At 41.9% G+C, this 16,082-nt stretch overlaps 1 protein-coding gene and 1 long non-coding RNA gene across 12 annotated transcripts in view; one reads left to right on the forward strand and one right to left on the reverse strand.

The window, feature by feature from the left end:
* LOC146325062 (uncharacterized) overlaps positions 1 to 16,082 on the forward strand; it is a 62,684-nt gene that overhangs the window by 39,717 nt on the left and 6,885 nt on the right. The window lies entirely within an intron of this gene.
* LOC146325064 (membrane-associated guanylate kinase, WW and PDZ domain-containing protein 1-like) overlaps positions 1 to 16,082 on the reverse strand; it is a 136,980-nt gene that overhangs the window by 8,975 nt on the left and 111,923 nt on the right. For 10 of the 11 annotated variants that reach the window (XM_084720786.1, XM_084720781.1, XM_084720782.1 and 7 more), the window contains 5 exons: positions 13,247 to 13,502; positions 7,535 to 7,626; positions 5,433 to 5,628; positions 4,815 to 5,117; positions 245 to 448 (listed from right to left, as the gene is read on the reverse strand). In XM_084720786.1, the coding sequence (XP_084576912.1) occupies positions 245 to 448; positions 4,815 to 5,117; positions 5,433 to 5,628; positions 7,535 to 7,626; positions 13,247 to 13,502 (1,051 nt within the window). The remainder of the gene's footprint in view (positions 1 to 244; positions 449 to 4,814; positions 5,118 to 5,432; positions 5,629 to 7,534; positions 7,627 to 13,246; positions 13,503 to 16,082) is intronic. The other variant, XM_084720783.1, reaches the window with a different exon arrangement.

Raw genomic sequence — 16,082 nt, forward strand, 5'->3', positions numbered from 1 at the left:
AACAAAAAGCAGAAAGAGACAGAGGAATTGTAGAGAAGCTACAGTAGTTTCAGGGTGCAACTTCACATTACTCCTACTCAGTGACTCACTCTCTGAGATGCCAGGGTTCACACCCTGATGAAAAGTGCTCTTGCCTGTGTACAGCGGCCGTGCCCTTTTCCTTCCCACCACATCCATGAATAAGTCACATCATGCTGCATTATAAAACAGCCCTGCAAGGCTGGAAGCCAAAAGCCGCACTTACCATCACCCGGTATGATCCTGAGTGAGACCGTGTTCCCGGCTTCCTTGATCAGGTTGACGATGTCAGAGTGCGACTTGTTGGTGATGGAGCAGCAGTTGACAGCGAGTATTCGGTCTCCTACTTTCAGCTTCCCGCAGCGGTCGGCCGGGCTGCCCTCGATGATGCGTCCTATTTTGTGAGGCATGGCCACACAAGCATTTCCAGCTTTTGTGTTAACATTCAGGTTTGTTTGCAAGTATAATGTGTGTGTTGAAATAGTGAGTGGTGATGGTTTGATTGATTGTGTTGATTGGTTATATTGATTTAAATATATTGAAAAAAGAAGACAGAAAGAAAACAGGGAGAAAGAGATGAAAAGAAAGGTTAATTATCCAAATCACCACATCCCCGTTCACCCACAGAAAACCATTAAGTTGCCCATAAATCCCAAGTTAACGACACAATCATTAGAATATACATTAGGGCTGCATGATTATGGCTAAAACGATAATCACGATTATTTTGATCAGTGTTGAGATGATGATTATTTATTTACCAATAGCACAAACACAGTGTGTCTTGTAGCAATCACCTCAATATATCAAATGCTACTGAACACATCAGAAGGATGGGATGCTTGTCTACAGTTACAATAAAGTAGCCTCATTAAAACCCAAAATATTCAGAAAGAGACCACTGTAGTTATGGTTATGTAACCCTAGTTTCGCTCACTGTTTCTGCAAGTAACAAAACCTTCTGTCCCTCTCTGTGCCACTTTGTATCACTCCACTGTGTCCATCCCACCGAATCCACAAGTTTGAATGGCAGATTGATCATGACTGATCATTGATTTGGTTTGATTCTTTGATTTGATATGCAGCTTAGTTTTCTATGAGCAGGGCACTTATTTTAAACATCAGTAACTTAGACGATCATGTTCATTTAATTGTGGTAAGTAGGGTTGGGCGATGTCTGTTGGCATATGGCAATGTCCACAACAATATCCCTGTGTCAGGGAGGCTGTCCCACAGGAGAAAAGTCGATTCTCCCTACTTGCTCAGTCAAGTACAAAACAGCACAGTTGAAAGAAACACACTAGCAATGGCCTGCATTAAAGAAACACCGCTGGCACCAATACAACAAACGTCTTGGGTTAGCCTAATTTGGCTGAGTTAAGCTTATTTTTGGTTTTATTTTCCACTTGTCAAAAACATAACTTCACCAACAATTCCTGCCTTACAGCAATTCGGGGACACACTACCGTAAAATACAGAGGCCTTTTAAATCACAATGTTACATTGGTTGTTGGTAGAGGGCTCAGTGGTTTGATGACTGCCATCTCTGACCTAGTGACAGCCCTGCTGTGAATCGTGATCATGATTACCATTCAATTTATTTTGCTGCCCTTGTACACATGCAGAATACTACAGGAGACGCCTCTGAGAGTGGGGGTGAAACCGTATCATGTCAAAAACAAAATTCATGGGCTCAGTGGGAAAATGCAAAACTGTCCCCAGTGTCTGACTTATTAATCAATGGACTGTAAATCATATGCCATTGGTCAGAGCCCACAGTTGTTATCGCTTGACAGTCCATCAATAAACCGGTCACAGGATCATGACTACGCCTCCCTGCCAGGGATCAATGAGCACACAGTTGCTGCTGCAGTGTAAGACGTTCAGGTAATTGAGCTGTGGGATCTCGACCAGCTCAGAAAATGATAAGGATTCCTTTATAGGAGCGCTCTGAGGTGAGATGTGCAGCTTAAAGTCTATATATGGCACCAGTCATGTGGTCAATGCAAGAACTGCAAGAAATAGAAGCTGCACCTGAGTGACAGTGTTCAATACTGCACATCGTGTTTACACAGAAGCTTTGAACAGGCCCTCGGGATCTCCAGTTCTCCTCACCCTCCTCCCTCCATCTCACTCCCTTTATCTCTGCTCCTCCCAGTTCTCCCCCTGCCATCCACTATTTTTGCAACATCCATATTTATTACATCATCTCACTTTGCAGCTACCCTCCCTCTGTCCTGATGGAAAGATGCGCTTGTATCCTGTCACTCTGTCTAAATAATGAGATGTGGGACATTGCAGGGTGTGGCAAGTACGCAGGATTTAATACCCAATCTTCTAAGCACAACACCAACCCCAGGTCATAGTGGGAGAGGATGAGAAGGGGGATGGAGCCCTGCTGGACTGGAGCAAAATGGTTCACGTATCCGTGATGGATGAGAGATTGAATCAACTGAAACTGCTTTGTTCTTCCCAGGAAGGAGCCTCAGAGCCATGTTTGAACATTCCTCTGTCACGTTTCAGCTCATGTCCCACATGGTTGGAATCCATTAGGAGAGTGAGTGCGCAGCATGCTACAGCACGATCCCCGATCAGCACATGAAAGCACAAAGTCCATTCATCTCGTCGTCCCAAGAGGAATAGTGACAGAGTGGAGCAGGGGAGTGCAGCGAGGCAGCAGCAGAAACAGGAACCTCAGAAGACTAGTAGACGTTTAGACAAGGTTGTTGACTGGCACTGTCGCTTGTGTCACTATAAATAACACACTAATTCTTGCATTGCATTTTGCAGAGCAACACCATTAGCCCACGGGATCAATGAAATGTACCCTGGGTAGTCAGTGTGGCTCACGTCTCATCCATTCTTGTGTTTTGCCTGTGACACACCACAGTACATCATCATAATGGCTAGCTATACAGGGGACCTTGGCATGACATTGGTGTTAGAAATTCATCACTCTGAGGTTAATACCAAGTTTGTTCGAGGAGGACATCTACAATTCCTCATTAATGCCTGAGCAACTTTAATACATGCAATTCTGCTGTTTTGCTGTGATCCGTAAATGGTATGGACAGCTATGGAGTGTGCTGAGTGGGCTTCAATTACATGCTGAATGAATTGGTGAGGGCAGCTGTGAGGCATGAATCTGTGATGATGGGTGTTTGTGATGAAGCTGCAGCCAGCCCGATCCTGAGGGAGTGAGCTCCGGACATGAAGAAATTTCTTTATCCCCAAGCTTTTGATATTGTGACCTCGGTCTGGGGCATCGAGCCCACTCCTGTCAAACACCACTTGCCTGCTATTCATAAAGTGGAGGAAACTCAGTGAGGAGTAACTGTAAAAATGTTGTAATTCTGCCTGGAAATGGCATCAGTCATTTTACTCAGTGGGTCACTTATACAGCACTTTTTGTGGATGTGTCTTTTGGGACTGTGTCCAGGATATCTGCAGGTCTTAAAAGTGCTTGAAAGCATTGAATTTAGTTTCATCAGAAACATTTTTTAAAAAACCCTTAAGAAGGCATTAGAAAGATTTTCATTTACAAAACTAAAGCCAAACCCTGAAAAAAAATTCTGATATACGTGTGATGTTTTTGTATCTGATGGTGGTCTGTCAGGAGTCGTAAACATGTATAAACTTTTAGTCATCAAAGTTTTAGTCAGCAGCATCAGGCCTATACCAAGCACTGTCAATACTACTAGCTACAGTAGGCAGGAGTCTCATAATGGGTAAATGTTGATCTAGGCAAAATCCTTCCATTTATTTAATTATGTCATTGGGTATTATTGGTATTTGCTGATTTGAAGTACCTAAAAACAGTACAATTGCAAAAACAAGTATTAAAGTTCCACATGGGCAGGATCCTCCTCTGTTGTTACAGTAAAGTAGCCTCAGTAAACCCCCAAACATTCAAGTGACCAGAAAAGAGACCACCATCTTTATGGTTATCTAGTTAACAATAGCTTATGTCAATGTTTCCTGCTTATCAGTGGTAATTAGTGTAACACAACTTTGCTATGAAGAATGCAGGAGGACACTCAAAGAACTGAAATTGAGCATTTTTAAGACCCAAAATTGATCATCAGAATCTGAAATGTTAAAATCCAAATGATACCCAACCCTACACAAGCAAAATCTGGTCAAAACCTTCAGCTCCTCTCTGCATCCCCTGTGAAATCCTTCCCACCAAACCCACAAGTTCAAGTGGCATTGGAAGGATGCGGTTGCCCTGTGAAAACAGCCAATAGGATTTTCTAAAGCCTGAGGACAGAACCAAGGGGAGCTGCAGAAGTCTACTGAAGTTTTCTCTCAGACCACTTGAATCACAATTGAAAGGTTATTATGGAAGTTTTGCACCAATTATGCCAAAAATATACTGCCTCCAGGTTTAAGCTTCATTTTATGTGGTATTAAAAAAAGGTCCTCAGTTTAATTTGGTAAACCTTGCAGACACCCTATCGAACCCTTATAGTTATAAATTGTTTCAGCAAAGTATTATCATCAGTGCCATGTGGTAACCTTTGAAGAACATTGCTTTGACACCAAAATGTTGTTCCAAAAAGTTCTTTGTGCTGCCGCTTAGAGTTGGAGAGTAAATTAATCACAGAGAAAAATGATCTTCAGAAAAACTTCTTTCACCTAACAGATTACAAATCCCAAAACAATCAAACTGTTGAGCCAGATTAAAGTCTAAATTGAACCACATTGAAGTCAAACAGAGTTAGTAAACAAAATTAATTCCCATGTCAAGCAGAATAGAAGTCCCTGTCAATCTCAACTCGCTCTGCCTCACTTACCAAAGGTGGTGCCGGCGTCTGGCCTGGAAACAGATGACACGATGACAAAACCAAAGCCCTCGTTCTCGCCACGCTGGATCTCCACATCGTACGGCTGCAGGGAGGCAGGCACCACCGCGCTCCCGCTGCCACCTCCACCGCCGCTGCCAATGCCGCTGGTAGATCCACTGCCAGAGCTGACAGTGTTGAGAGAGTTCTGGCTTCCCTGGGGGGTACGCTTGCCCTCTGTCAGGCTGGGTGCCTGGGTGCTGCTGTGGTGGGAGGAGGCCGGCGACGGGGGAACGTCACCTTCCCCTTTTGACACTGGGGATGACGAGGAAGAGAACATATCGGTTAGATGAGTATTACTCATACATTTCTTTAATGGTTCTGCTTCATCAAATCACCAGATCAGGGAAGTGTTGATTTGCATCTTCTGTAAGTAACACACTGGCTATCGAGAAAATACTCCATACATCCCCACATAAAATAATCTGAACTATCCCTTTAACTTTTGATTCAAGTTTTCGTGTGAGGAACCTTGGCGAGATATGCATTATGGTTACATAACATGCATGCGATGGTGCACAAGGCATGTATGAATAAACATGCACGAGTTTAATGTTAAACTCTCCTCACCTCCGTATCCAGGGGTCTTGCGTCTGACAGTGAGGTTCACATGGCCCTGTTTGGCAGCCTGCTGCATCAGCTGCACCACCAGCTGGTGAGACTTGCCCACCACCGCCGTGCCGTCCACGCAGATGAGCTCATCACCCGACCGCAGGCGCCCATCCTCATCTGCTGCCCCATACTTTACTATATGACCTATGTAGATCTGGAAGAGGCAAGCATACACAATTCATGATGTAACGGATTAATGCCTTTTGTTAAATGATGCTGTAATTCATCTGTCTATCAACAGACTGACATGGATACAGTCGCTTTATAATTATGATACAGTACTGTGGCTAATTAAGAGTCATTAAGCTGCAGTAAATTAACCACCAGCCAAGAGAGAGCACAATGGCTCATTGTGACTTATCTCCTTCTGATTTGAATTAATCTGCTAAACACAGTGGCGTTTCAGACGCTACTGTTGCATTACTTCAAGGTGTTTGTGGCTGGTGTTCAGAGAAGGCCAGTGCAGCCTGTTGGGGCCATGGAGAAGCTTGTGTGCTGTAGGCATTGTGTGTGGGAGGGTACACACGCAGCGCTGACAGAAACAAGTGCACAACTACCAGCCAGCATTTTTGGCACAAACAACAAGTATGAACTCCTGAGGGATAGACCTGAAGCCTGCTGCCATTTTATTTCCCTCTATTCCACAATATCTGCTTTCCTCTCTCCCTCTTGCTCCCTCCTTTTAAGACAAATATATGGCGCACAACCAGAAGGATTGTGGGTAAGGCCTTTGCTTCTCTTAACAAGCTGTCTATATGATCCTCGAGAGAGCAACAGCTCCAGTTAGAGACAGAGTGATGTGTTAGGACTTTCTGCTTCTCTGGTTTCAAGGCAAACTAAAGAGTAAAGCAGGAGGAAAAGGAAAGACAGGGAAAACTAACACAACAGAGATCGTCCTATAGAACTGGGAAACATGCCAAGAAAAAGTATTCGGCAATGTAAAAATGGTATTTAGGTATAATATATATAATTATGATAATTAGCCTCGTTGACTTATCAAGGTCAGAAAAAAATATTAATGCCCTGTCCACATATCAAACAATATTACTGCGTTTATTCATGCATTTTGTTTACATCACCAACATTTTAGCCAACGTGATGCCAAAATAAACAGGGTTTAAGCAAGGTTTCCCTAACATTATAAGACTTGGGCACACTGCCCAAGCATTCTTTTCTACAGTGCCTAAACCAAATAAACAGAACAAACTGTGTTGAGACTTTGGGCGCAGATCCCGGGGGCACAGAGGGGATGTGTCCACCACAATTTCTAAAAAATATTCAATTAAGCCCCCCAATAAATTATTTTAAAATAAATTATGTAACTGAAAATATTAATTTTATAGAAGCTGACTCCAGTTTAGTAATAATTCACACAGAAACACAACACTTTTGTTTATGTCCACCCCATCTATCCTGCTCAGTGGTATGAACCATATATGTTACTTCCGTCTGGTGAAAACAAGTGCTGTAGTGCCGGGCCAGTCAATATGTGTACTGTAGGTCTGTGGCAAATGCTTCATCACAGGTCAGTTATAATGTTTCTGAGTAAATGATGTGTGCTGATTGTGCCAGAAGATCGAAATAAATCAGAAAACAGTCTGTCATCAGTGATGGTGCAAATAAAGTTTTTACCATGGAAAAAATATGACCCTACCATAAAACACCTGCTTTTAGAATAGAGGTTGGTTCAATAGGTTGGCCACTTGATAAACCTCTGGGAGCAGAGGGTATTTCGACATTAATAATTCACATAAATTGTGCTGACCTACCTTCTAATAATGAACCCTATAAACAGCATAAAGTAACATGGGAAGTGTAGTATTCTTGCATTATTATACTGTATTATCCTTATATAAGTGACATAAAGTGATCTTAAAATGACAATAATATTGTTTATCGCACTTATTTCTTGAACGGGATGTCATCCAACAAAATGTAGTTATCGTGACAGGCCTAGCAATAATATAAATGATGTGAGTGAATATGTATGTACACCTCTAATTCACTAACTGTTGTGATAAACTATTGATGGGATTCAAAGGTAGAGGAGGGATACTTACAGGCTCCCCAGGCTCATTTCCTCCCAGGATACGGAAGCCAAAACCTGTATCCTTTCGCCAAAGGAAAATGTCCTGCTCCTGGCAATCTGGCACTGAAACACACAAGCGAAATAATGAGACGACTCCATGGAGACCAACCATCAAATCCACCAAAGACCTGCAGGCTCCGCTCAGTGTTGACTGATTAGCATCTATGTAGACTAATGACTGAATGCTTGCTGCCCTAATCAACAAAGTATGTCTCCTATTTGGTCTAATTATGGCCAATCCACGTCCAGTTGTGTAATCGCTGATCAATAAGGTGTTTGTTTTGCATATTAGCGTCAGAATAAGATAAGGCAGGACCAACAGCTGCTTCTTCCCCTTGTCTCTGCCCTGCCTCATTGAGCAGGTTGGCTCCTTCCTCTCAGATGTGGACCACAAACTAGGCTGCAGAGTCTCCCGCTGAGAGACCTGCAGTCTGAAAAGTTACTCAATGGCGATCCCTATTATTAGCCCCCATTTATAACTGAACCTTTCTCACATACGTGGATTTGTAGCCTCACTTTCTCCTGCTTTCCGTCACACACATACACAACTCCCTGCACATTTGCATCCTGCCGTGGACAGAGCAGACTGTGGAGGAGGACACAGGCAATTTGGTGTCAGTCTGTTCAGCCCACAGGGCCAGTCCACACAGGCGGCACAGGCCATTTCTTCTTACACTGCCTGCTGTCTACACGGCTGCCACGCAAGGCCAATAGTGAACCCATTAGCTTCAGTGCTCCGGTTCCCCCAATAACTTGCTTGGTGTGAATTAAACTGTTGTGGCTAGACTTGTAATTAACCCTCTGACGACCCGTGTCTGGTGATCAAAGCAATATAAACTAACAGGAAGAGGTATGGCTGTCTACCACACAGACCATGTATTGAATAGTGGATGTAGCTTCCTAGAGGTGTAATGATTCACTCATGCATCCGATGCATCAGACTTTAATGTGTAAGATACCAGTGCATCGGTTCAAACGGCCTGTATCAGTAAAAACATGATTTGGAAACAAACTGACGCAGCACTAGCATATCGATGCATCTCATTAGGACGCACATGTTTTATTTTTGGCATCAAGGAACTGCCGCTGTAACGTTCCTCCGTTTTCTCTCTCGTCTTGCCTCTGCCTGCACCGCTCTCGCTGGATGCTTGCTGGTGCAATCACACAAAACAAGCGCTCCCTCCTCCCTCTCCTGTGTCTCCTCTTTATTTCCTCACAACAGATCACACTGAAAACAGTGACAGAAGTGACATTGTACCGCGTCGCACAACCAAACTTTTATAACATACAAGTGTGGAATAAGTTTGGGTTTTATAAGAAAGATGAGAAACACTGCTGCAAATCATTTATGCAAAACGTGTCTGATAGCAGAGTTCAGAACCACGAGTCTGACCCACAGAGACGTCATGTCACTGGGAGAGCAGGTAACTAATAGCACTCTACAAATGTAGCATTAGTTGAATAAAAATGTAAAGACCGACACATTGCATTGTCTTCTACTGCATCATATCTTATCATATCGTGACTTAAGGCAAACCCTATCCCACTTCTCACTTGATTATGAGCTCAGTTAACAGTTTCCTCATGAGTTTATGGTCTCAATTGCTACTTTCAAGTGTTCTTTAATACAGCATGATGTTCATTTTGTAAATTATGGTCCAATATCATGTGATTGACAAGTCATTCTCAGTAAGTCTGGCCAGTGCAACACACAGGGCTCACAAAACTCAGAGCAAATTGTCAAACTAGACAGTGCTGACCAAGTACGAATCAAGATTCTGTTATTGCTTATTTCTTGCCTCAGATGTTTTTATTAAAATGTTTTAGTGTACTGTTTAGCTGTTATGTAAGAAAGACTGTGGCCAGGCAGGCTGCTATTGTGCCTCTAGTTTCTAATGGAGGCTCTTGGAACTCAGATCAAACTGTAAAATTAGGTAGTGTTGATCAAATATAAATCAAGATTCTGTTACAGCATTGCCTATTTCTTCCGTACAGTGTTTACTGAAACATATTTTAGTGAGATGATAAGTTGTATCATAAGAAACTTTGTGGCCAGGAAGGCCGCCATTATTTCCTGCTGTACCGACGAGCCAAAACCAAACACTGCCCAAGTCACAGGACGTCACCCAGCAGCTCCATGCTCTCTGTGGTACTGCACATACTCTAGTTGCAAAAAACCAAGATGGAAACCCCAAGAATCTGAAGCTTGAGGCTTCAAAATGGTAGTCCACAAACCAGTGGGTGATGTCATGGTTGGTTCACACTTGGTGCCACATCAAGTGATGGGTAACATGAAGAATTGAGTGCATAAGCAAAATTCCAAAAAGCTCCCCTTTCAGTCACACTGTGTTGCCACTGAAATCTACGGGTGCACTCTATGGCAGCATGGAATCACCTGCACACAAATTCAAGAGTGTGCACTTGTATGCAGCAGCATGCACAGGAATGCATATGAAAATACAGACAGAGAATCTGGGCCTCTTTGTCATTCTTTGTCTCCTTCTCTCTTCCTTGTTTCATTGTGTCTCCCCTCCTCCCCCGCCGACTCAAAAAGGGGCTACAACTCCTTCAGGGGTTATCAAACAGATATACCAATCAGCCACAGCTTAAAGCAGCCCTCTCTGGGCCCGGTTAATATTTAATCAGCAGCAGTCCTAGATTCCACAGGCAGCCGTGATTATTAACCAACATCGAAACACACGGCGTGTCCACGTCTCTGACTGGTTGGCAACAAGCACAATTTGCTACAAGCTAACACAGCAGATTTGCCATAGACGTCACCCATCTACAATCACAAAGCAATCTTTCACACCAGAGATGTATTTCACAGCACATACCGACCTATTCTTCCTTTAAATAGTACCGCTGGTGCAAGTACAGGAGGTCTGAAAGATGTGATTCAGCCAGAACAATCGAGTGAAGCCTTTATTTTGGAGGATCCTTCCCCCTTTTCTCACAGGCTCTTCTATTACAGAAACAGAAAACAAGTGGTTTGACACCCTTACAGTGTTTCCCCATGAATAATGAAAGAATAGGCCATGACTGCAAATGATATTTAGGAGTCTCACAGAGAGAGGCTGCCTACTTTCTAGTGTTCCACTTTTGGATTTTGGATTCTCTGTTTTTCCAGTGACTAAACAGGGCGCAAGACAAGCTGTTTGGCTGCTGATAATGTAAATGTGGTCAGTTTTGTAAACATGATTTAAAAGGTGAAGAGAGCTTCGTCCAATCACTGAATGACGTGCAGGAAAGTACACACACATGCATATTCACACACACTAAATTTGGGTGATTGGATGAATATATTGGCGATTGGCTGACTCTGATGATTTTTTTTTGGGTGATTTTTGTTGCTTTGTTTTTCTAATTTAATGGTCTGAATGAGTGAGACTTGCTGCTCTGGGACAGACTCTAATTTAGCAGTACAGTAAACACCAGAGCTATTCAGCTTCAATAACAGGTGGGTGAAATTGGAATATGATTGGGGTTTAGTGGGCCATACAGAATACTTTGTCAATTGATGGCTACAAATAACTCTTACAGTGTAATCTTAATGTGTATTCCCCTGAGCCCTCAGGAAATCTGGCAGTAAACTAGCCATAGTTTCATTTGTAGTATATGTTATATTCTTCCATCACAACAAAACATTTATTCCTTGTTGCAGCTGGCAAAGTAAATACATACTACAGTTCATTCACTCTGGAATTGGTGATGTTCACAATCAACTTTTTGTCTCTTTAGCCTCAAAAGAGACATTCTGAAGCTTTATGTTAGCTTAGCTAACATGAGTTTCTCTGTGGCCCACCAGTCCAGAGTGCATTGTGAGTCTTGACTGAGTGAATGGCAGGTGGTTGGTTGCAGGTGTAATCCTATAACAACCAGTCACAGCTCATAAGTGCTTTAAAAAGATGCAACCAATACCATATTGGTTCAGACCATACAGTTTATGGTTCATATATCTCAGAAATATGTACTTTAGTTGTATTTATTGTATCACACACGAAAGCCTGATTTGCAGGCAGTCTCTTGCGGGCTATAGAAAAATTCAAAAGTGCATACTGACAAAGATGATTTTGATAAGGTTTACTTTGTTTCTGTCAATCAAGTTTGAGTGAAGTGTGTTTTTACCACGTTAACAAGGCAGTTAAGCTTGTCATACTTCTGTACACGAGAAAAACTTGAATTCAGAAGGTGCACGGTTATATTTTCTTGTATAATAAGGAAAACGGGTGTAACAGTATTTACGTTATTGACATTTTGAGAATTTATTTTTTCTATTTATTGGATGTAGCCAACCCACACACATTTCACAGCTAAAAATGGGGGGAGGCGCACACCTGTATGAATATATCGACGATTGCCTGTTGTTGGGCCAACAGTGGCGAGGTTGGAAAATCTGAACAAATCACCCAACGCCAACACACACACACACACCCACACACACATTCTATTCTTTTTTTTTTTTTTTTGCACTCGCCTGTTCCATTAAAACATGGAAGGCAAGAGCAGTGTGTGTATGACTGACACACACACACACACACACACACACACACACCAGCTAACACTTGTGTGTTTTCAAGGGCACTTCCGTCTTAGAGGCACCTTTTGTCACTGGATCAGTTGTGACTCAGTAAGCACACAATTGTTTTGTTAACACACAAATGCAGTAACAGACACAAATGCACGCAGACAGAGATGTGCCCTGTGGTGAAAAACACTGCATTCAACTGTGATTCTTCTGCAACTTCTCCACAACTGATCCAAATACAATTGGTAAAGCACAACAAGTAAAGCAATTACAGATGTTTCCAAGGCATCTTTTTACTTTATCACAGGGCTCTAACTACTCAGTCAGTGAACAAATTTATAAGATAAATCCATCCAGCAGTTATCAGTTGAGTCCCTTCCTTCATGTTTTATCACAGGTTCATACAGTAGTCATTTTATAGCGCTCAACATGAATTTAAAAAATTCTTCATAGAAAAACAGAAGAAATAACAAATTAAACGAATCAAACGGAATGAAAATTAAAAAGTCCACATGGTAAAGATAATGAAAACACTCAAGGTTAGGAATTAGTTGACATTTTGGGAAATGCATGTATTTTCTTTTGTACCAAGCATAAGATGATCATCAATTTCACGTCCATTTTTATGTCTCTCTGTGAAACATGAAGCTACAGCCTGCAGCTGGTTAACCTGGTTTTGCATAAAGACTGGAAACAGGGGAAACTGCTAGCCTGGCTCTGTCAGAAGACAACAAAACACGCCCACCAGCATCTCTAAAGCAAGTAATAGTCTGCACATAACCCCTGTGAAACAGCAGATTGTGGTTTTTACACTCCGGTTAGTGCTGCCGGCCTGGTCGGAGCTTCATATTTACAGTACCAACAAGAGGTCGATCTTCTCATCTAAATCTCTGCCAAAACAATCCTTCAAAACATTACATAAATGTCTGCATACGAAAATGTGTGATAAAAGCCTAAGACCTAGGCAGGTCATTCCACAAGTGAGAGCTGCTTTTTTTTAGCTTTCATCTTGATTTTAAGCCAGATCTCCTGCCAGATCTCAGGCCATTTTCACTCTCATAGAAGGTTAAAAGGTCTGTAATATCGCTAGAGGATGAACCTTTAAACTCAAAAGTCAGCAAAACATTCACATAAAAGTAAAGGAATTCTACTCACATCGACTTTCGTACATGCTCCTGGACTGTGCCCAGATCTTAAAGGGGTCTGGCTTCTTCTGGAGGGTGAGGGTGCCATCTGCAGGGTCCTGAGGGGGCAGGCCTGGCAGAGGCTGGGTGGGGGCAGCAGGAGTGGGAGCCACAGCCTCACTGGGCATGACAGAGGGTGGGTGGCTGGGAGAATCGGTGTGGGTGCTGCGATGGCTGCACACACTGTGCTGGGAGCTGCTCTGGCTGTCTTTCCTCTCTAGCTGATGCTGGGTGGACAGAAAACACAGAAAGAGGTGTATGTGTGTGAGGGACGGGGGTGGATATAAGCATGAGATGGAGGTAGAGGACAGAGAGAGGAGAAAAAAGTGAGAGTGATAAGTGAGTCAGTGATAAGGGCGAGATATAGGGAAGGAGAGATGAGTGAGAAAGGTGTTGATGGAGGACAAAGAGAGAGAAAACGCGTCCAAGGTCATCTTTTTTAAACATTGCAGTAGAACATCTCTCACTAAAAACGTCGGCTGGAGTGTGAGGAGAAGTGACTTGGTTTCCATGGTTGCCAGACAAAGACAGATTGAAATGCGAGGGAATTTTAATGAACAAAGATATTGCTTTTTATGAATCCTATGATTCTTTGTTTATTGCACAGCATCCTATGCTTGGAAACCAATGCACAGAATCAAGGCTGATCCCAATTAAAACAGGAAGGTGTAAAATCAGTCTTGACAGCAAATTGTAAAATCAACAGCAGAGAAGAATCCTGGCAGGTGGGAGAGACGTATTTTGAGTTGTTTGTTGCTATTCAATTAACAGAAAGTATAAGGGCTGTACAGAATAGTTTGAAGCTTCAGTCATAATACTGACATTCAAATTCTGATTACAGGTCTGTTCATACTCATTAAATCCAGTATTTGTGTACAGTTGCAGAAGTTCAGTAGGGAGGTAACAATATATTGAATATGGTGATATTACAATAAAAAAATGTCTTGATATCATACCGGAAAATATCTACCAGGACTACTGACTGCTGCAAAGACAATTCATGCAAATTTTTTTGCACATGCTCAGGTCACGGCTGACTTCTACTTTTATTAAAGAATGAAAGCAGAAGTACTTTGAGTTAATAAGAAAAAATAATTTTACACAAACAAAAATGTTTTTTTAATAATCATGATCATTTTAATATCATGATAAATATTGTATCGTGGACTTTTTAGTGTACCTTGAGTTTTTGGTATTGTTACATTCCTAAAGATTAGGCTACACTATTTTATTAGTATTATACCAATTGTAGAATTAGATTCCAGTGGTGGCTGGATGAACTAATGTTTTATGTAGTGATTATGCTCTGGTTAAGATCTGCATAAGTTTAAGGCCAAAACCACCTGGCTACAACTGGGGAAACATCATGTTTTGGATTAAAATGATGACTCTCACAGGAACTTTTGCGGGTCTCGGGTTCACATCTACACACCACCTAGAATTGTGGTTTGGTCTCCTGCTTGCTGCACACAAGGGGAGGCAACCTCCGTTTATAAACTGGGCAGTCTAGCAATAATCTAACCACCGCCACCATAAATTATGTTCATGCTGACAAAACTGATGATTTACATTCATTACAGAAAGTTAATTTAATCACCTTATTCAAACTGAGGATTTTGTTTGAGGATTTTCTTGTTTTTCTTACGGTGATGATAAAATAATAAAATATGGTGACAGACATTCAAAGATTAATAGAAGCTTCTTATGTGAAATAAAAAATGGTTTAAAAATTTAAATATTCAGTGTTTAAGAGAATTCAGCACTTTGACTGTGGATGTCTACTCAGTGTTGGTGTTGTTATATTGGTCTTGAATGCTGAATTCTCCTGCTCGCAGAGCTGTGCCAGCAGTGCCTACATGTACCAGCAGGCACTGCATGCAAGCTTCTGACACCCATGGCTATGTTATCTTGTATTGCCACCTTAGCCTATAGCTATTACTTTACAGCTAAACATAGCATTAGGTGAGAAAAATTCTCATTTAGCACACTTCATGGCTACCCAGAGGCAGAAACTAGAAATCCAAGCTGCGACATGCAGTAGTTTATCCTTAACACCAACTACATCACTGTGACATCACTGGATGCAGGACAAAAAAGCTGATTTTGCAGCTGGAGAACTCAGCTTTCTCTGTCAGTATAGCACAATGAGGAATTTATTGCTTCAATTGACAACATTTACCATTTACACTGACTGAACATCCACATGAAAAGTGGCAAATTTTCCTTTTAATCTTGCATATTAGGCCACTGAACCTGGCTTAACTTTGGCTGCAACGCAACATCATCTGGCAAAATGCTGCAGTGACCAAATAAATTTGTGCAAGGACACATTCCTGGTAGATTACTTTGTAATGTGATTACAATCTTTCTACAAAAGGTAAAATAACTGCTGTCGCGATAACTCTGTCGCTCAAACTGGACTTCTTGAATCATTCTTACTTGTTTCACCACTGCATGAAGCAACACACCCCCACCAACGAAGCGCTTGTGTTGTGTTTTTCACCTGAATATCACTTAGACAAATATAGACCTACAGAGTACCATAGCTTTTTACCCATGTTATTGTGTCGCTAGCCGCCCAATGGTTTGTATTCTAATTCTGCTACCAGAAAATGTACGTTACTGCATTATTATGTGCAGAAGCACATGATAAAACACTTTACAGCTCTATGTAAAATGAGCATCGCTGAGAAAATGCAATTACTGACAGTGAAAAGGCGCCAAAATGACAACTGAATCATTTTTCATCTGATATGAATAATAAACCAGCGCATGAAATGGTAGCGAAGTCGTGGCACGGCGTCCCA

The sequence above is a fragment of the Lutjanus erythropterus genome, chromosome 6 (assembly GCF_056507025.1).
Source record: "Lutjanus erythropterus isolate fLutEry1 chromosome 6, fLutEry1.hap2, whole genome shotgun sequence".
In the NCBI taxonomy this organism is placed as follows: domain Eukaryota; kingdom Metazoa; phylum Chordata; class Actinopteri; order Lutjaniformes; family Lutjanidae; genus Lutjanus; species Lutjanus erythropterus.